Source organism: Urocampus carinirostris, chromosome 2 (assembly GCF_059441175.1).
Source record: "Urocampus carinirostris isolate Australia breed hairy pipefish chromosome 2, RoL_Ucar_1.0, whole genome shotgun sequence".
NCBI lineage: Eukaryota > Metazoa > Chordata > Actinopteri > Syngnathiformes > Syngnathidae > Urocampus > Urocampus carinirostris.
In genome coordinates, this window is record NC_142350.1 from 10,311,897 (window position 1) to 10,334,403 (window position 22,507).

Sequence of the window (22,507 nt, forward strand, 5' to 3'; positions counted from 1 at the left end):
GGCATTTGTTTGTATTGCGTTGTCACGTGAAACGTCTTTGCTTCCTATGTGTCGCTCCGTGGAGGACAGGTGAAGAGACCATGATGCCAGATACTGCAGAAATCAGAAAATTGGCTCTGAAAGTGCTTGAATTTGGCCACAAAAAAGGTGTACGAACCCTGCACTCATAACATGTCTGAAAACCCCCCAAAATAAAGATTGTTTTTCAACTACTTATATGAATAATTTATTTTAGAACGCTAGACAAAAAATAATTTTGTTGAATTCTGATGATAAGTACATTTGTGTTTGAAATAGTAAAATGAAGAGTTTGCAATTATTTAAAAAATTCGAAAATGAGTGATCAATTTATTAATTGACCTTAATTTTTTTGTGCTACTCGAACAACTGCAAAAGCAAAAAAAGTGATGTTTCCCTAATGATCACAGATCCCAATAAACTACATAAGTGTACCTAATATTTTGTCTGGATAGTCTATATTAGTTTTTTGAGAACTCTCGACTTTTACACTGCTCGTTATTTTGAATTCCCCTTCTTAAAGTGTAGGTCGTATTTGGGAGAAAAAAAACGGTGCATAAAATGATTATTTTCCATATCAACGGTAGTTATGTCTCGATTATATTTGGCAATGAATTATAACTCACTTATTGTGGGTTTTTGATGAGAGAAGCCTTAACTTCTTGTCATTATCTGAGATGGAAGAATGGGGCTCTCGCGGGAAGGCAAATCCTGACAGCCGCCTCTCGCAGATTCTCTTTGATTGATGAGTTATCTCTCGGGAAACGACGGCTTTTCATCTTAACTGGGATTTTATGTGTGTGGTGTTTTGTCAAGCCTCCTCTCTCGTGTGAAGGGGAGTCCGAATTGCAAGGATTGCTTCAATCTTTCTCATTTGACCTCTACCGCTACTACCGTTATTACAAACACTACTCCCAGTAGCACTACTACTACCACCACAAGTTATTTTAATTACAAAAAGTATATGTTAAGGAGCAAAATTTACTGCCAAAAGGATACATTTTTTGCAGTGTAATACTGCTATAAACATTCTACTTTTGGTACTATCACTGTTACTACTACTACTTATACTACTGATAATACTACGACTAAAAAATAGACTGCTACTGCTACTAAAATACTGCTATTACTTCAACCACTAAAAGTACTGCAACTAGTATTACTATTACCGTTGCTACTAGAAACACAACTGCTCCTACTACAAAAATTAGTGTTATTGCACGACTTGTAAAATGACAGCTATTAAGACTACTATTACTACTAGCAGTGCCCCTACTGCTTCTGCTACTAAAATACATCTATTATTACTACTACTACTACTAGAAATACTCCTGCAACTATTGTACTACTAAAATGCTGCTATTACTATTACCAGTAAAATACTGCTACTACTGCTCTTACTACTACCACTTTTAATACCAAAATACTGCTGTTACTATACTTTAAATACTACTAATACTTAATAATAGTATTTAAGTAGAAATTTACTACTACTATGACTGCTACTATAGCTATTACTACTACAACTCTTCTGTTACTATTAGCAATTTTCTTATTAGTACAATCACTTTTTTCTACTACTACTACCACATTATTTTTATTAAAATTACCATTTTTACGACTACAGCTGCTACTGCCTCCACTTTACTACTATTATTCTTACTACTACTAATACTATTACTCATATTTCTACTGCTACTACTACTAAGTAGTAGTAACTACTTGTATTACTGCCTATACTTCTCCCAATAATTCTACCTCTAAAATATAGGTAATACAATTTCTAAAAAATATTGCTATTACTACTATTAGTACTATTGTCACTTCTACTACTCCTAGTACTACTTCTACTAAAGTACAGCTATTACTACTATTTCTAGAAATACTGCTATCACCACTACTACTACTACTAAAAATGCCAATATGTTTTAAGTACAACTAAAACCACTACATCTACTAACATACTGCTTTTAAAACAACAACTACTACTTTTACTAGTATCACTATTATGACTACTTCTCCTACTACCTCTACCACCAAAAATGTAGACATTACTACAGCTTCTATTACCACCGCTATTACTTCTACAACCAATACAATGACTACTGTTACTACTGCTGCTGCTACTACTACTCTAACATTAACTGCTTCTAGGCTTCTGATACCATAACTTTGACAAATATTATTACTACTGCTACTATTGTGACTACAACTACAAAGCAGAACGTGGACAAAACTTGAAAAAATATAAAATTGTAAATGCTTAAGGTAAACGGACTTGGCACTCACCGGAAGCAATTTGAGGTCCAGTGTCTGCGGATTTTTGAGACAAGTTTATGTTCTCTTTGCGAGACGAGCCGCTGACGAATCGCGTTTTTTTCAGCAGCGGCGTCGCCAGTTTCGAGGTGGCTGAGGGGTCGTTTTTAATTAGCCCCCATGGCGTTCAAGTGGGCCATATTTTCCAGGGTTTCATCAACCTCGGCTTGTAATTAGGTTGAGTACAAATGTGTTGCTGGCGAACGAGTTAATAAGCGAACATATAAAGAAACATTCTTTTTATTGGAAATGCATGTGAAGAGCGTATTTTCCAGACTATAATGTGCTTCTAAGAACCCCGTATTGGTCAGACATATAAAAGTACCATCAAATATGGTTGATAATATTGGAAATACATGTGCGTGACTATACACATAATTACAGTATACAACCATATGTGCTTGATGATTGATTCATCAAAAAACATCGCTGAACAAAATCGTGAAAGATTATATGCAACGGAACAAAACCCAGGTAGCCGTGGTAAGAGCACCTGTGTTTTAGCAATAGAACACTATTTATACAGATTATGGGTGGGTGGATCGATCCAAATATTGAGATAAGCAAGTACTGTACTTGGATCAGATCGATACTTCGCTTCTAAAAGCGACGGTTCTCTATTGCGACAGCGGAACCTTTCTCCCTCACCCTACGTAGGGCAACAAGCTGCAACCAGTAACTTAAACATGTTCCTGTCCCTGAACGATAACTTAAATCTGTTGTCACTATGGCAACAGTGTCAATGAGAGACAATTAACACTTTGTTTGTATTACTGGTTGTATTTTCAAAATATTGTGCAATGGAAGGTATTTTAGTTCTCTAGTTGTCATACTGTAAATGTATTTTCGTTACACTGTTGCTTTTTTGGTTTAAATCTCTTGCCTTTGCTTCTAAAACTGTTGTAATTTAATTTATCTAATTATTTTTTTATACTGTTAAACTTAACAATGTCATTTTTTAATAAAAAATGAGACATTATTTGTGCCTAATATCCCTGTGCTGTGTTTACCCTTTTTGTAAACTCAAGAAGTGTGGGGTGTCAATTTTTCAATGATAACGACTTTTTCAAGCCAAAAGTATCTATCGATTGATGGTACAGTACCATGTATTTACTTGGATCGGACCGATACCAAAATTCTCAGTGTCGTCCATCCCTAATACAGAGGATTTTTAAATCCATTATCTCACGATTCATTCTCGAGGTGCCATAAACCAATGTTACAAAATGTAGAAAATAGAAAGTCGTCCTGAAAAATATACGCAAAGTCAGATTTGTCATCAGATACACTAAAGATTTTTTTTTCCTCATCTATTTTTTCCCCATTTTATTTATATCTTAAATTACAGCGATCTCACCGCTACGACCCGGGTTAGATTTTGTTGCATACAATATTTTACAACTTTGGGCAGCGACATTTTTTAACTGATCAATCATTACACTAATATATTCTGTAAGTGTAAAAATGCACTACAGTTATACACTGTAGCCCTTATTGTAATTTGAATTCCATGTGTCTTATATATGGCAATCTAGTATTTTCGGGGTTGGGGTGCCTTATAATCCAGTGAACTTTATAGAGTGAAAAATAACGGTACTTTTCATCCAACTTGTGACACATTCAACACAGCGTTTACTGTACATAGGCTACAAATTCTAGCGTCTGCAATTACTCAACTCGGTCCGGTTGCCCTCTGGTTCCCTCTACGACCGTCACATCTGAAGCCTTTAATCATAAAGTTTAATTTTAGCCGAGGCCCGGCCGCAAAATTTGTGTTTTTCTTCAGTACACCTCATTTCGCTGAAGTAATACGTCGGCGTTTCTTAGCCAGCGAAAACACAGCGCCAGATGTGTGCGCGGACACCAACACCGAATCACCTAAACGCTGGCTGCTGTTTAACAATGCCGTGAGTCATGCTGTTTTTAGATGTGGCCACCCAAGATTTATGGACTGCTATTGTAGGCTTCCATCACTCAAATAGACTATCTAAGCTGGGGTGTCCAATTTATTTTCAGCTTATGCCGTGTTGCTTTCATGGTTGCCTTTAGGGCTTTATGGGATAAAAAAAAACAAACATGAATCTAAAATCGCACAGGGTATAACAGTACTCTAAAAATCTCCTACTTAAGTTTTAGGTTAGTGTCTGGTTTATGGTAGAATTAATAAATGAAGATCGTAAACGTGTGTGGTTTTTGAAATAAATGGACCATGATACGTAACGGACAAATAATCATGTAATATATTTATGATTATGAAATGTGAACTTAGTAAGGAACCGAAGGAACTTGCCTACCTACTAGATAGACGCCTGGCTAACTATCCGGCAATATAGAATGCCTAAATTTTTTTTATATTATTTGTTTCACAAGTTTTCTACCGGGGCAGCACGGCGTCGCAGTGGATAGCGCGTGTGCGGCACAGTTCTAAGGTCTTGGGAACCTCCTGTGTGGGTTCAAATCCAGAGTTTGTATGTTCTCCCGGTGCTTGCGTGGGTTTCCTCTGGGCACTCCGGTTTCCTCCCACATTCCAAAGACATGCATTTCAGGTGGATTGGCCGGTCCAAATTGTCCCTAGGTGTGAATGAGACTTGTTAACCTGACTGCCCATTTTGCACATCTGGTTAGCTACTCTTCTTGCACTATCGGCACTATGGTAAAATACTATACGTAGCCAATTACAATACGACTTTATTTATATCTGTACATTCAAGGAAACTGTGGGGGTCAGATGCATCGACATTTCGTTCTGTATACACGTGTACTAGAATGACAATAAAGTAGATCTGAATCTGAATCTGAATCTGAGTTGTCTGTCCCTGTGTGCCCTGCGATTGGCTGGCAACCAGTTCAGGGTGTCCCCTGCCCACTGCCCGATAATTGCTGGGATGGGCTTCAGCACGCCCGCGACCCTACTGAGGATAAGCGGTGCAGCTAATGAGATGAGATGAGATGAGAAATTTTCTACCTAGCTACTGACCTTGCTATATAGTAGATAACTGTCTAACTAGAGAGCTGTCTGGCTATTTACCTAGCTTTCCAGCAACATAGATACCAATCTGAAAGATTGAATTGTTAGCAATCCATTTTGGAATATTTCTGTTTCACAAGCTTTTCCCTTACCTACAGGAGCTACCCTATTACCGAGTTGTACAGGTATAAAGCTAGCTGGATAACTGTCTGTCTATATAGCTGTCTTTCTGTCTAGCTAGCTAGCTGTCTGACAAGCTACCTAGCTTTCTAGGAATACAGAAATCTATTGGAAAATATTGATTGTTAGTAATCAATTTGTTAATGTTTGTATTTAACAAGCTTTGTCCTCATCTCTCTCTTGCTAACTAGCTACACATCTATAGTGCATCCGGAAAGTATTTACAGCGCTTCACTTTTTCTACATTTTGTTATGTTACAGCCTCATTCCAAATTGTAATAATTTAATCTCTTATCTCAAAATTCTACACAAAATACTCCATTATGACAATGTGAAAACTTTTTTTTCTTACCATTTTTCAATTTATTAAAAATAGAAAACTAAGAAATCACATTTACAAAAGTATTCACAGCCTTTGCTTAATACTTTGTTGATCCACCTTTGGCAGCAAATACAGCCTCAAGTCTTTTTGAATATGATCCCACAAGTTTAGCACACCTATCTTTAGGCAGTTTTGCCCATTCTTTTTTGCAATAAGTCTCAAGCTCAATCAGGTTGGATGGGAGACATTTGTGCACAGCCATTTTCAGATCTCTCCAGAGATGTTCGATCGGATTCAAGTCTGGACTCTGGCTGGGCCACTCCAGGACATTTACGGAGTGGTTCTGAAGCCAATCTTTTGAGATCTTGGCTGTGTGCTTTAGGTCGTTGTCCTGCTGAAAAATGAACCTTCGCCCCAGCCTGAGGTCAAGAGCACTCTGGAGCAGGTTTTCATCCAGGATATCTCTCTATATTGCAGCATTCATTTTTTCTTCTATCCTGACTAGTCTGCCAGTTCCTGCTGCTGAAAAACATCCCCACAGCATGATGCTGCCACCACCATGCTTCACTGTAGGGATGAAATTGGCCTGGTGATGAGCGGTGCCTGGTTTCCTCCAAACATGGCGCCTGGCATTCACACCAAAGAGTTCAATCTTTGTCTCATCAGACCAGAGAATTTTGTTTCTCATGGTCTGAGAGTCATGCAGGTGCTTTTTGGAAAATTCCAGACGGGCTTCCATGTTCCTTTTACTAAGGAGTGGCTTTCGTCTGGCCACTCTACCATACAGGCCTGATTGGTGGATTGCTGCAGAGATGGTTGTCCTTCTGGAAGGCTCTCCTCTCTCCACAGAGGAACGCTGGAGCTCTGACAGAGTGACCATCAGGTTCTTGGTCACCTCCCTGACTAAGGCCCTTCTTCCCCGATCGCTCAGTTTAGAAGGCCGGCCAGCTCTAGGAAGAGTCCTGGTGGTTCCAAATGTCTTCCATTTACGAATAATGGAGGCCACTGTGCTCATTGGGACCTTCAAAGCAGCAGAAAATTTTCTGTATCCTTCCCCAGATTTGTGCCTCAAGACAATCCTGTCTCACAGGTCTATAGACAGTTCTTTTGACTTCATGCTTAGTGTTTGTGCTCTGACATGCACACTCAACTGTGGGACCTTATATAGACAGGTGTGTGCCTTTCCAAATCATGTCCTATCAACTGAATTTACTGCAGGTGGACTCCAATTAAGCTGTAGCAAGATCTCAAGGATGATCAGTGAAAATTTTTAATAAATTAAAAAAAAAAAAAAAAAAAAGCTTTTTCACATTGTCATAATGTAGTATTTTTTGTAGAATTTTGAGATAAGAGATTAAATTAATACAATTTGGAATGAGGCTGTAACATAACAAAATGTGGAAAAAGTGAAGCGCTGTAAATACTTTCCGGATGCACTGTACATAGGAAGCTGGATAACGGTCTATCCAACTTGTGTTGCATTTAGCTGTCCGGCTAGCTAGTTGTCTAGAAAGCTACTCGACTTTTTTTACATTGCTAGCAATCCATTTGGCATGTTTTTCTATTGCAAAAGCTTGGTACCATCTTTGCTATCTCAAAACCTAGTTATACATCTATATAGCTAGCTAGAAAACAGTCTGTCTATCTAGCTGTCTTTTTCTCTAGCTGCCAGGCTGTCTAGGTAAACAGCTGACTGGCAAGCTATCTAGCTTTATAGAAATATTTGAATTACATCTGAACATTTAGAATGTTATTTTATTTTTATTTTGTAAGCTTTGTCCCTTCCTTCTTAAGGATGGGATGGGCACCCGCATGATGCGGCAGGGGTAAACCAGTGAAAGCTGTCGGGCCCTGCTGTTGAACAAAAGAGTGTGTTGTGTCACCCTGACCCGAGTGACATGGCCGCTTTCTGGTGTCCCATTTCATCTGGAGGGACGAAAGCATGACCAACTTAGGTGGCGAGGTGCCTAACTTGTTTTGGTGTTTGGGCAATTGGGTTGGCCGTAGTCCAAAAAATGTTGTGTGTGTTTTTTTGCTATTTTTTTCCCTTTTATTTTCTTTGTTATTATATGTGTTTGTCTTGCTGTCGGTCACACTCATGAGGGATATGACCAAGGTAGATAGATAGATAGAAAGCTTTGTCCTTTCCTAGGTACCTCACTACTTAGCTACACAGCCATAAGGCTAGCTGGATAACTGCCTGGCTAGCTACCTAGCTTTATTACAATATACAATTAAATCTGATTATTTAGATTGTTAGCATTTTGCAATGTTTCTATTTCCCAAGCGTTGTCTCTTTCTAGCTACCTCGCTACACAGCTACATAGCTAGATGGAACTTTGGTTACCTGTCTGTCCGGAAAGCTGCATCGCTTTCTGGCGATATAGTAAGCTATCTGAAAATGTACATGGTTAACAAGTCATTATGCTGTATTTTTATTTTGTAAGCTTTGTCCCTTCCTAGCTACCGTGCCGCCTAGCTACACAGCTACATAGCTAACTGGATTACTGTCTGTCTCTCTTGCTGTCTGGGTAGCTAGCTGCCTGGAAAGTACTTTCCGGCAATATAAGAACCTATATGAATATCTAGCTTATTAGAAATTCATGTGCCATTTTTTTTTTCAATTGCATAAGCTTTGTACCATCTTAGCTACATTGTTACCTATCTATACAGGTACATAGCTTGCAGGATAACTGTCTGTTTATCAAGCTGTTCAGCTAGCTAGCTGTCATGAAATTTACATAGCTTTCTGGAATTCAAGAAATATTTACTAGAATAAAAATTGTTAGAGATCATTTTGCAATAACTGTAATGAGCAAGCGTTGTCCCTTCCTAGCTACATGGCTACCTCACTACACAGCTATATAGCTAGCTAGATAACTGTCTGTCTATCTAGCTGTTCTTCTGTCTAGCTGTGTGGCTAGCTAGTTGTCCAGAAGGCTATGTAGTTTTCAGGGAATATAGAAAGCTATCTGAAATGTTATTGTTAGCAATCCATTTTGCAATGGTTCTTTTTCACAAGTTGTGTCCCTTCTTAGCCTCGTTACTATCTAACTAGCTATTTTTCTGTGTAGCTATTTAGTAGGGGTGGGGAGATATGCTTCGGTCACGATTCAATTGTATCAAGATACTAAGGTGCCGATTCAATTTATATCATGATTCTTGATAATTGATCTTACAACTATTGCAAACAGATACAATTGATGATTGTGATTTCATTTTCTGTCCTAAAAAAAAAGCAAATACAACAGGCACCTAATTCATTTTGCTTTTAATCTTAAAATAAAAAAATACAAAGTATTACCACACTATACCACAAAACTACAACTACAGTAATCATACAAAAAATAATAAATAAATACAACAGTACTACCGAAATACTTAAACAAATACTTCAATATTATGGGAAAATACTTCACAGAAATACAACAACAAAAAAACTATGGAAAAACTATTAAAATACTAATATAAAACTACTATGGAAATACTTTAAAAATACTTCTATAGGAATACAGCCAAAAATATCACTACCATAACACTATAAAAAGAAACCTACTACAGAAATAATACACCAGAAATATTACTAAATAAAGCTACAGTAATATTCCAAAAAATATACTACCATGGAAATACAATAAAAATACTACTATGGAAATATTTACGTACCAAATATGACATCACAATTCTGGGAAGAAACATTGATTTTGAAAATCGCCAAAAATAAAATCACGATATACAACCCCTACCAAAAAGTCTGGAATCACCAGTCTTGGCCAAGCCCTCATCCAAATATTTTATTCTGTAGAAAAATCTCAGATCACAAACAATCGTAAGGTCATTCTAAAGTGCTCCTAGGCTTTGTAGCGTATTATGAACTGACCGATAACGAATAATGGATAATGAATAACGAAGAAAGAACAATAACCCTTAAAAATCCCTCCCCATTCTAAAGTGCAACATATTGGCATTCAGAAACACTAAAATAAATTCAATAAAAACATTGAAATGGTCAGTAAATGTTTTTTAGCAAGTGCAGGGAAATATGGAATCACTCACTTCTGAGAAAAAAATATGGTATCATGAAAAATATTCAAAACATCACTAGTATTTAGTTGGACCACCTTTGGCTTTTATGACAGTTTGCAGTCTCTGAGGCATGGACTTGATGAGTGACAAACAGTACTCTTCACCAATCTGGTGCCAACTCTCTTTGATTGCAGTTGCCAGATCATCTTTGGAGGTTGGAGCCTTGCTGTGGATATTTTTCTTTAATTTCCACCACAAGCTTTCAATTGGGTTGAGATCAAGGCTATTTGCAGGTCATGACATTGAGTGGATGCGTCTTTCATCAAGGAATGCTTTCACAGTTTTTGCTTTGTGGCATGATGCATCATTATCTTGGAAAATGAGTTCAAACATTTATTCAATTAAAGGAATAAGAAAGCTGTCCAAAATGTCAATGTTAACTTGTGCATTTATTGCAGATTTGACCAAAGGCATCTCCCCAGTGCCTTTGCCTGTCATGCAGCCCCATATAATTAAGGACTTTGGGAATTTGGATGTTTACCTCTTTGTATATCTCACCGGAACGGCACCAACCAAAATTCATCACCTTGTCCAATACAGATTCGTGACTCGTTACTGGTCCAAATCTTGTATACATCTGACTGTGAACAACCCACATCTTTGTCAACCATACGAGTAGAGTTGCCTTCATTAAGACAATCCTGTCTTTGGTCTCAAGAGACATCTCTATTGTTGGAGCCATGATTCTTGACAATTCACTTAGTCCAGGAGCCCTCCAAGGGGTGATAACCGTACCTTTTTAACTGCTGAATAACGAGCAGACTTAATCCAGGCAAAAGAAAATTGCCTGGGTGTGTTCTTATTTTCTACTCAAAATGCACTGATTCAATTTTTTTTCCCCTCAGAATTGAGTGATTCCATATTTATTTTCCTGCTCTTGCTCTATAAAAGTAACATTTACAGACAGTGACAATGTGTTTTCTTAATTTATTTTAGTATTTCTGAACGCAAATATGTTGTACTTTGGAATGACCTTATGATTGTTTCATGTTCCGTACTGAGTTTTTTTCTACAAGATAAATTGTCGAAGTGAGGGGTTGCTCAAGAATGGTGATTCCATGCTTTTTGTCTGTTAACAAAAAAGTTCAGAATATTTGCGTGAATATGAATGTAGATATTCTTTTATAATTTAATTACAATTGTTTTTGCTCTTGGCCTATGTAGCTTTAACAAGACATGTGGTGCTAAAAGATGATGTAGCCCTCTACACGTGAAATATTGTCACGGTCACATGAACACAAGGACCAATTGCATTCAAGAACACACGTGAATAATCTTCATTGCATTGAGTGTATCATAAAATACGTGCTACTCACCTCACCTTCAACTCCCTTTACTCTCCTTGACGCCTGCATGCAATTCATGGAACCTTCTGGCTTGTCCTCCGGCGCGCATCGCCACCGTAATGGTCCGTGATTGATGTGCTACCCCGCAGACCTTTGCCGCCACTTAGGCCGGGATACTTGCGGGCATCCGTAAGTGCATCCGTCCTTGCTAATTAGTTGCTTTCGCCAACTCACACTTGCGCGCTTTTCACTTCTTATTGCCCTTCTTTTCTGTAAGAAGGACACTCACTATGTTTAATTCTGTAATATGACTACCTACCTTTTTTTTGCATGTGTACCTGTATATTGTATATACGATGCAATCGTTCCACAAATAACAGATGGAAAAAAACTGTTCACTAAAAGGAGAAAAATAATCTGTAATAGACTAAGGAAAAAAATCTAAATAGTGGTATAATGAAACTTCAAGTTAAAAAAAGAGAACAAATTGAAAAAGTCTATTTCAAATAAGTATCAAGGGTACAAATTCTTTTTTTTTTTTGCAGTGGAAAGAAAACTATTACTAATACTGCTATTGAAAATACCACTATACTTCTACTATTATTACTACCACTATAGAGACGCTGCCCTACTTACGAACGAAATAAGTTGAATTTGTTCGTAAATTGCTTCAGTTCTATGTTTTTTTGTATGTTTAAGGTTTATACAAGTATGTTTAAGGCTTATATATTTTGTGCTAAAAATAAACATTTCATAAAATAATATGCTCTATAGGGCAGCACGGCGGCGCAGTGGTTAGCGCGTGTGCGGCACAGTTCTGAGGTCGTGGGAACCTCCTGAGTGGGTTCAAGTCCAGCTCCCGGCCTTACTGTGCGGAGTTTGTATGTTCTCCCCGTGCTTGCGTGGGTTTCCTCCGGGCACTCCCGTTTCCTCCCACATTCCAAAAACATGCATTTCAGGTGAATTGGTCGGTCCAAATTGTCCCTAGGTGTGACTGAGCGAGTGTGTTGTCTGTCCCCGTGTGCCCTGCGATTGGCTGGCAACCAGTTCAGGGTGTCCCCTGCCCACTGCTCGATGATTGCTGGGATGGGCTCCAGCACCCCTGCGACCCTACTGAGGATAAGCAGTGCAGCTGATGAGATGAGATGAGATATGCTCTATAAAAATAAATAAAGTTGAGGTTAACTTACTTTTGGAAAATGAGCTTCAACAGTTAGGCGACTTCCTCCTCCGTGATAGAAAGTGGCTGGAAAAAAGCGATCCACCCAATTTCTCAACCACATCAACCTTTTTTATTCCACTTTCATTTCAAAAGAAACTGTTCTCCTCTTCTTTACACTTTACACCAACAATATTGAATGGACGCATGAGATATTAAACAATAAATATGTCTAACTATAATAAAAAAGTTCGTAGCGCGCAGGAGATACAGTATAGAATGTTTACACACAAACTAGGAAGAGGAAACCGAATTTCATCTTCGGGGGGGATGGTGGGTGACCTCTCACAGCGCACACGCCGGTAGCGGCGGAAAGAAGCACGACAGTACTGTCCTGGACTCAGAAAAATTGGCACCCAATACAAAATCTAACTTAAGTTAATGTCTGAAAATTTTTCGACATCCGGAAAATGTTTTCGTATCTACTGTTTTTTTTGGAAGTCGAATGGTCGTAAGTAGGGGACCGTCTGTACTAGTTCTCCTGCCACTAAAAATACTACTGCTACTACAACTAAAATGATGCTATTACTAACAGCACTAAAATACTTCTATTTCTACTGCTACTTTTCTACTACGACTAAATTTACTACCAAAATGACCTGTGCTACTACCACGAAAATATTGCTTTTACTACTAGTACTAAAATACTTCTATTACTTCTGATAAAACTACTATAATGATTCCCACTATTCTTCTACTACTACTACTACAAATACTAGTGCTGCTATTACTAAAATGCAGCTATTGGTACTAGCACTAAAATGCTGCTGTTGCTACTAGTACTAAAAATAATGCTCTTACTATACTACTCTTACTGATACTACTACTACTACTACTACTACTACTACTACTACTACTAAAATACTTTTATTACTCTATTTGTTTTAAAGAAGGACACCCTTTATGGTTAATTTAGTAACATGACTGTTTTTTTTTTTTTTTTTTTTTTTTTTTGTATGTGTATTGTCAGCCTCGAGGAGATGGGTGCCACCAGGCTGTACTTGCCCAAGACACACCACAGGAATTGGTGCCCCTACTACCCTAGTGGTTAAGGGATACAGCCATATACCCACTCACCCATATAATATATATAATGCAATAATTGTGGTCCAACTAGAAAAATGAAAAATCTAAACAAAAACGAAGATATCAATCTATAAAAATACAACATCTTTATCAATTTTAGCTGGCAGTTTGAATACAAAAAGGCATTTCTACCATAAAGGATTGTATTTATTTATTTATTTTGCTTTTTAAAAACAAATTGCATTTCTAACTCGACCTTTTGGAAATTGGAGCTGCATCTAAAGTAAAATAAATTTAAAATAAGAAAATCTTTTAAAGGGAATTAAATAAGAAATACAATATTTGAATTGTGCAAAATTATTTTCCAACAAAAAATAACAAGCTTCTTATTGATCCTATTTAACCTTTGTTTTTCATTTTTACCTGGCAGCTTGAACATAAATACAGGTTTATAAACATTGGGGATACTTTAAATATCTAGTCATAAAAGAAGAAAAAATATATTAAAGTACACATAGTTATTTGCTATGAGGATAAATGATCTTTTTTTTTTAAATTGTCTGCCATATTCTTTCTCAATTTTGTATTGGACTATTTGGTGTTGTGGAGCTGAGACCATAAAGGAAAAATATGGTAAAAAAGGAAAACAACTTAAAATGAGAAAAAGAACACTTAAAATGCGCAACATTACTTACAAGCGAAAGAAAAAAAGGAAATATTTTGCTTGGAAAATATATCTTTTAAGTTTGATTTTTCTCAGTTTACTAATTAAAACAGTGATCATCAGTCTTCATTAAAAAAAAACCTGAAATGTTCCACGCATCAAAGTATAGCTGCAAATCTCTGCCAATTGTTCCATTTACTAGTTCAAAATAATCTGCACAAACACAATGCAGCACCGGTTTACTCACAGACTATGTAGAATTCCACGACGATATTAGTAATCCACAATAAAGCTGTCTTCTGCTATTAGTGACAGAGAAGATCCAGATTAGAGCCGAAATAGACAAGGGATAGGTCCAACAAAGAAATATATTTTTATTATTTTTTTTTTTAATTTGATTTAATTCTACGGCGACATAATTTGAAATAAGAAAACTAATCTAGTACAGGGTAAATGTATAAATTGGCAGGAATGTAGCACTAGTAGTGAAAACTCCCTTATTAAAAACTAATATGTGGATTATCTAATCTGGTATCAATTTTCCCAATCCAGTTGCGTAAAACAGATCCTACCGTTATCCGGCATGTTCACGACCGTTACCGGTAAAAACACTTTCATTCATATCGGACAAGGTATTATTTATCCAAGCGACTTGCGTTATGTGGCCAAAGAAATGAGGAATGTGCATGAGTGGTGGAAGATGTGGGCAGGTGAGTCCTGAAAGCTGCCTTTGTTTTAGGGCTGGCTGTAGGAACACTATCCTCTACTGTGAGCCCCACCAAACACATCCTTACTGTATGGAACAAATATGTCTACGGTTAAGAATTTAACACGAATGGTGACGTGAATACTTTTACACAATTTTTAGATGTTTTTTTTCTTTTTTTTTCTTTTTTATACTCTAAATCGACACAGGCCAAATTGGGTCAAACATGCAGTGATCCAATGATTTTTATTTGGTTTGTTGCATTGAAACATTGCGACATTTTATTATCCATTTCAAAGAAAACTATCCTTCTTTTCTTTGAGTAAAACCCAATAGTCTTAGGATCTTTAGCAAGAGTGTTTTCTATTGCTGTTCTTGACAGTGATTTTTCAAAAAAAAACTAACCTTATTTTGTATCTAAAAGAAAGTAAACCAATCTGGTTTGGGTGATTATTGTCCAAAATGAATCAACTTCATTGGGAATGATTTGCACAAATTTGATCTCTAATACTACCACTACGACAACTACTACCAACATTACTGCAACAACAATTATAACTTATTTTTTTTAAAAAGTGTATTGAAAGGAGCTAAAGCTTCTGCCAACAGAATACTTTTTTGCAGTGTAATCACGCTAATAAAACGCTACTACTAAACACACTGCTACTAATACTCTTTCTACTACTATGACTATTACCACTACTACTGTTTCTACTATTACGAAAATACTACTACTACTATTTCTTCAACTCCTACTAATACTACTACTACTACAAAAATACTACTATTACTACTACAACCACTCAACTATTATTACAGAAAAATACTACGACTAAGTACTACGAAAATACTGCTGCTGCTGCTGCTACTACTACTAAGACTGTTATCACTACTACTAGAAACATTACTGCTACAGGTAATACAACTACCTCTATTACCAGGACAACTGAATTTACAGATATTGATACTACTTTTACTTCTAGCAGTGTACTACTGCTACTAATACTATTACTACTACCCAAAATACTGCTGGTACTACTAGTATCAACATTATAATACTCCTACTACTACTGCTAAAACACTACGGCCGCTACTGTTAAAATGTGGCTATTATTAGTAGCACTAAAAATAATGCGATTATTACTACTGCTACTACTACAATCATTAGTAACTCTAAAAGTTCTGCTAGTACTACTACTACTATCAATACTACCACTAAAAGGACTGCTATATTTTTTTCTTTTAAACTATTCTTACTATCACGATTTTACTACTATTACTTTTACTACTATTACTACTACTACTACTACTACTACTACTGCTGAAAACAATATTTTAAAATTAGTAACTTTCTCAGGTTAATTTAAACGAACTGATCCAAATTTGGGTGTGTTTCTTTTTTGAGCTGTCTTTGTAAACAACGGTTATCAGTATATTTGGACGGTTTAGTTTTTTTTTGTTTTGTTTTTATTTACAAAATGACTCAATCATTCGTGATTTACCCTTTATAAAACAACTTAGTTTTGTTAATTGATCTGTATGGGATTTTGTAGAAAATGACGTAAATTATTTGGTTTGTTTACATTAAATCAACTTCATTTTTGACGTTTTTTTTTTCTCTTCTTGACTTAAATTCCTTTACTTTTCAACAATTATTTTAACATGAAACAAGTCTAAGTCTGGAAAAAATTGGGAGGTAAAAGGAAAATACTAGAAATAAAAACAAAATATCCAAACAATTGTTCACATTTGACATATCCCCTATTGCTTGCATGTTTAATGTTTTTTCTAAACACAATGTGGGTTTCTGTCAACCAACTGAAAAGCTTTCTGTTAGGTCTTGCCGTGCACTGATCTGTATTCTTGTTTGTTTGCTTCTCCTTAGGAGGGGCCTGCCTGGCGGCAGTTGTGCCAGGAACCATGAGGCAGCAAGCTCAGGGAAAGTCAAGGAATCGCAGGTCACTCCTGTCGAGCAGGCTGCTCATCCGAGGAAATGCACACAGCATCGGAAGGACCGACCAATTCCACCATCGGGACAGCTGAATACTGCTGTCTGAGCCTTGATACTAAATGGGAAAGACGATCAAAGACGAACTGACGGTAACTTGGACTTAAGTCATCCTCAATGGCGAAGTGTACCGGGCCACACTTGGAGGAGGCGCTGATGTCCTTGTTAACACGTTGCCCTCCTTTGGGAGCTCCTTGTTAAAAGTGGCCAGGCTGACCGGTGCCCCGTGTGAGGCGTCAAAGCTGCCCCATGCAGGCCCGTAAGAAATATGTTCTGCTTGGCTTGTGTACGTTCTGCTGGCTGCTTCTCTTTTACTTGGGGAGAGGGATCCAGCTACCTGAACGTTTGCTCCGGATACTTACAGGGCAGCAGGGCGAGATCCTGCGACCGTGGCCCAACTGGACAGACCGAGCCTTCCTACCCTGCTATGCTCACCTGGACGAGCTCCAGACAGACCCGGGGATGTCCGAATCGCCCCGGCAGTGCCGCCAAGCGTGGTCTGTTGTTTACAAGGGCAGCCGCTGCCGTATGGAGACTTGCTTTGACTTCTCCCGGTGTCGGCACAAGGGAAGGGAAGGATTCCGGGTGTATGTTTACCCCTCGGAAAAAAACGACCGGGTATCTGAAAGCTACAAAAAAATCTTGACGTCTGTAGCAGAGTCAAGGTATTACACATCAGATCCGCGTGAAGCGTGTTTGTTTGTGCTCGGGATTGACACCCTAGACCGGGACCAGCTGTCAGGACAATTTGTCCCGAACGTAGATGAACGTATACAGGGTTACCCTCTTTGGAACGATGGACGAAATCACCTCATCTTCAACCTTTACTCGGGTACTTGGCCCAACTACACAGAGGACCTGGGTTTCAATATCGGACAGGCCATTTTAGCTAGAGCCAGCCTCAATACCGAACACTTTAGGCCGGGTTTTGACATCTCCATCCCGCTCTTTTCCAAGGACCATCCGCAGAAGGGTGGCGAACGGGGATGGTTGGTAAGGAACACCACCCCGCCGAGGAGAAAGTACCTGCTGATGTTCAAAGGAAAGCGATATTTGACAGGCATCGGATCCGATACCCGGAATGCTCTCCATCACATCCACAACGGGAAGGACATTGTCTCTTTGACTACGTGCCGACACGGGAAGGACTGGGAAAAGCATAAAGACGCCCGTTGTGACCATGACAACCTGGAATATGAGAGGTGAGATTGGAAAAATAGATTGGTCGTAATTGGTTTGTTTTATTTGTTGCTCTCACTTCCGATTCAATGCAAATATGTGCTTTTAAATGAAATGAAATGCCGGGGCGGCAGTAGCTCAGGAGGTAGAGCGCTCGTCCTGGGATCAAGGGATCCCAGTTCGAATCCCGGCTCATCCGTGTTACATGTCGAAGTGTCCTTGGGTAAGACACTGAACCCCTAATACCCCCAATAAGCAGGTTAGCGCCTTACATGGCTGCAAGGCCGCTATTGGGAAATGTGAAGCACACTGTAAAGCGCTTTGGGAAGTCATTGTCTTGAAAAGCACTATATAAATGCAGATCATTTCATTTTAAATCTAGGTTAGACCTAGGACTATTGTCTGTGCAACATAACATTAGTCGAGAAGTATAATTTGATAGCATGTCCTGAATGGAGAGTGATCTGTTAAACTAAGCTGTTGGTGTTCGTGTTAGGGTCGCAGTGCACATTGATGTCTCACTTGCCTATAAATGGTCATGTATCTTTTATAATATAGGATGTTTGTTCTACTTTATACAAAAGGTTAGATAAGATAAATGATCAAAAAATACCTACAAGAAAAGTAATCATTGAATATTTACTCTTGATGAGTTCTAGTTTGGTAACTATCCAAACGATTAATCATTCGTTAAAATAAGTGGCAATTAATTCAATGAATCATTTTCCAATTAATCGATTACCTGTTGCACTTCTAGTAGAATAGTCATGATCTAATATTTTCAAAATATCTCTTTCGATCACAGTTTTTGCACATTGTTACGATTCAACAGTGTTAATGATATAGTTGATAAGCAGATCATAAAATCTTTGCCTTTTGCACATGCCATCTGGTCCCGACTCTGCTCTTAACCTAAACTAAGCAGTAAAACTCAAGCGCTGACAGCACTGGTCATTATAAAGTCTGCACATTGCCATTTAGAAGAGTGATGACGAGTTGGAAATGACTCGATTAGGGGTTAGAGAGGATTGTACTTTAAGCAGTTTTGGGTGATAAATAAGCAAAACAAAAACAAAAGAACTTTTTAAATGAAGTTGGGATGAGCAAATACCATTATCATATATTGACGCCCCTGGTCTGGAGGTACAATTCTTGTGATAAAGATTCGTAAGCTCTACTGTATTTTCCAGATTATAAGGTGCAGCTAAAAAACAAAACATTTCCCTGGAATTATAAATAAATTGAATCATTTTAATGGTGAAACAAAATTTCTTAATGTCAATATTCCATGAAATTCGTCTTTTCTTCTTTTTCGTTTTCTGATGATTTTTTTTCCTCATGCAACCCTAGGATATTTTAGTTTAGATTAATGTGTTTTATAGTCTGTCTTAAACAGACTGATCTTTCACACAGAACAGTTTTTTAAGTAAGGCTTTTAGTTTGATTAAAATTATCATCCAGGACATTTGGTGAATACAATACTAAATGCATAATTACAATGAAATGCTACTACATACTGTAACGCTTTATGAAGTCAATTCATTTTGGAGATGAAGTCAGACTTGTTTGTGCTCTATTACAGTTGTTTTATTTTAATGAGGTTTATAGTCAGGTGCACTTTATAAATGACAGATGTTTTACGGAAGACTGCTTTCGAACTTTTGCCTTATAGCCTGGTGCACCTTATAGTCCGAAAAATCCGGTATATGAAACACTGGGTGGTGTTCATTGGTGTTCCGTCACGCTCAATATGGGCCGTTTGAAGTTGACGGCGTGTACAAATCCAATTTAGAGTGAACTGGCAGTTAGCCGGTGTCTCCAACTGAACTTCTTCTTTTGGCTTGTTTACTTTGGGGGTGGGCAACCAACTGATGAAATTGCTTAGAAGGCTATGAATGAGCTCACTTATTCCATGTTGCCTGTTTTTGAGACGTTGCAGAATACACTGGAGGGAGTTGTGCTGCCGTCTTGTCTGGATATCTCAAGGCAAAGTATTATTAGGAAAACGTTGAGCTATCTGAAGGAACAGTTTGTCTGGGTCCTCAAGTCTAAGTTTACCCGGTCTTGTTCTCCTTTCTCCTAGCAAGTGCCTATCCATCAAAAACGACAAAGACGTGCCTATAATCACCACTATTCTTGCCACAAGCTTTTTGTGCATGTGTCAGGGTTAATGAGGCTCTTATAAGGTGGTACCAGGTTAATGAGCGGATGCATCTGCCCCGCGGGCAGATTAGCCTGGAGGGACCGGGACAAGTCCGTCAAAGGAGAAGTGGGAGGGGTTGCAGAAGTACGGGGGATAAATCAAGTGAGTGAAATTAAGAAATGACCTAGACGTTCATTAATTTTGACCGACGTTTGAGACGACAGGAATGTACAATGTGTGCATCTGGATTTTGAATGCGAGAAAATAATTTGGAGCAGGAAAGTGAAAAATTAGGAATAGACATAAAGGGAACAAGTCATGTCAGCAGCTCATAAAGTTTTCAAAACTTACTTTTGGTTCCCTTGAACCAAATTGATGTGAGTGTGACAAAGATCGAGAACTGTGGTTGAAATATAAGAATAGGGTGAGAGGGAAAAGGTGCTCTGCAGCCTAGCGACCTAGTTTTCATCACTTTGGAGGATTCTCTAATAAAGTAAAAAGACACATATGTTGTACGGTGAATGCAAATGAGCAGGTGGGGTAGTCATCGCGATACCGTGGCCCTTAAACACACTGCCCCGCTAGCTCATACTTTTGGATCCCACACATCGGTCTTCCCTACCGTAAATTGCTGTCAAACGTACGTATGCATTGAGTCATCAAGGACAACCTTAGGCAAGTCATCATTTGGTGTTCTTTTTCCCCACAGCTGCTAAGCACTTCTGAAACCAAACCAACCAAAACGGACGAAATGTTCACATTTAAATTGTGATCTCGTTCTGATCGCCGCTGAAGGGGATAGTCGATTAATCTGACATGCTAAAGACAAGCTCGCTTGGTTGCAAAAACAAAATACACTGCGGGAATATAATAAATCAACATGCAAAAAGGGCTCAGTATTGACTTAGTTCCTTTTACTCAGACCGCGACGTAGCAAAGTCCAAAAATAACATTTGATCCCTCAATCTTGGAAAAACATGAAATGTGGGTTAGAAACCATCACTTTTCCTTTCTTGTCTGGCTGTGCTGGTTTAAAAATATTGCGCTGTATTTTGCATTTTCAGCCTCCGTAGTCTGAATCCTTCACGTAAATAGCTTGAAGTCGACGTTACGCTTTGGGGTATTAACGATGACGTTCTCCTCGTGTTTATGTTGGACGAGAGTACAACTGATAAAGGCCAGGCCGGATTAATGGCTTGTACAGGCTAAAGTCTAATCACCTTTCATGAATCCGGACCAAGAAATAACAATTATTATATCACTGATGAAACAGTCGGATTAGGAATGTTCAATACTAGTTTTATAGGAATGATACCAAAAAGATTACCAATCTATATAACATGTGTGGACAAAAGTCCCCCATCAAGAAAGACTAGCATATCTGAAAACATTGATTTAAAAAAATAATTACTTAAAAAGATATGGACTACTTTCAGATATTCCTGTTTTGGTCCTGACCACATTGCTACAAGTGTGGTGGGTGACGCCGTATCAATAGCTGTATGCAAGTACAAATATATAAAAATATCGACAAAATATGACCAGGTTTATAATACAGGGTATCGGTACTACCCAGCTCAAAATTTGGTTAGATGTAGTGCTATTAAAAGTTTTAAATCGGCTTTAAAGCTTTCACTCAGGCGATATATCTATTTGAAAACTCAAACCAAAGAATTAAATCAGCTTTAATGCTTTAATTCGAGGCAAATTGGTATCAAAGGTTTAACCCAAGAGTTAAAGCTGTTTCAAAGCTTTAATTCAAGAGTCAAATCAGCTTTAAAGCTTTTATTCACTAATTAAATCAGCTTTTAAGTTTTAACCCCAGAGTTTAATGGGCTTCAAAGATGTAACTTTACTTAAATTAGCCTTAACGCTTTACCTCAAGAGTTAAATTAAGTTCAAAGTTTTTAAACTTAAAGAATTTGAGCCAATTTTCTTTTAACTTATTTTCAGACCATATTTGGGGTGTTGTTTTGAAGAAAATAGCCCATTTGTTTATCTATGTATTTATTCATTCATGTATTTGTTTTTATTGATTGTTTGCTTGTTCACTCAAAAAATCAGAGCCTATGTTTTAGTTTGTTTTTGCTCTGATATTATTAAAAATGTTTAAAATAAAAACAATCCACAAACTACAATGTCATTATGAATAATATATATTTTTTTATTTTGCACAATGTTGTAAATACAAACATTAAAAACACACGTGATGATAATATTTATATTTTGTGTTGGTTGCAAAACATTTCTTTATTGTCTTGTAAAATCTCTTTTTTCTGACATTAGTAAAATAATACTTGAAATAATAATATTCATATTATTGAGATAACTAATAATGATAATCCATCCATCCATCCATTATCTGCACCACTTATCCTCAGTAGGG

General features: G+C 37.6%; 1 protein-coding gene across 1 annotated transcript in view; it reads left to right on the forward strand.

Moving 5' to 3' along the window:
* ext1c (exostoses (multiple) 1c) overlaps positions 1–22,507 on the forward strand; it is a 93,900-nt gene that overhangs the window by 2,827 nt on the left and 68,566 nt on the right. The window contains exon 2 of the mRNA XM_088328860.1: positions 16,677–18,001. Within this exon, the coding sequence (XP_088184986.1) occupies positions 17,049–18,001 (953 nt within the window). The 5' untranslated portion in view covers positions 16,677–17,048. The remainder of the gene's footprint in view (positions 1–16,676; positions 18,002–22,507) is intronic.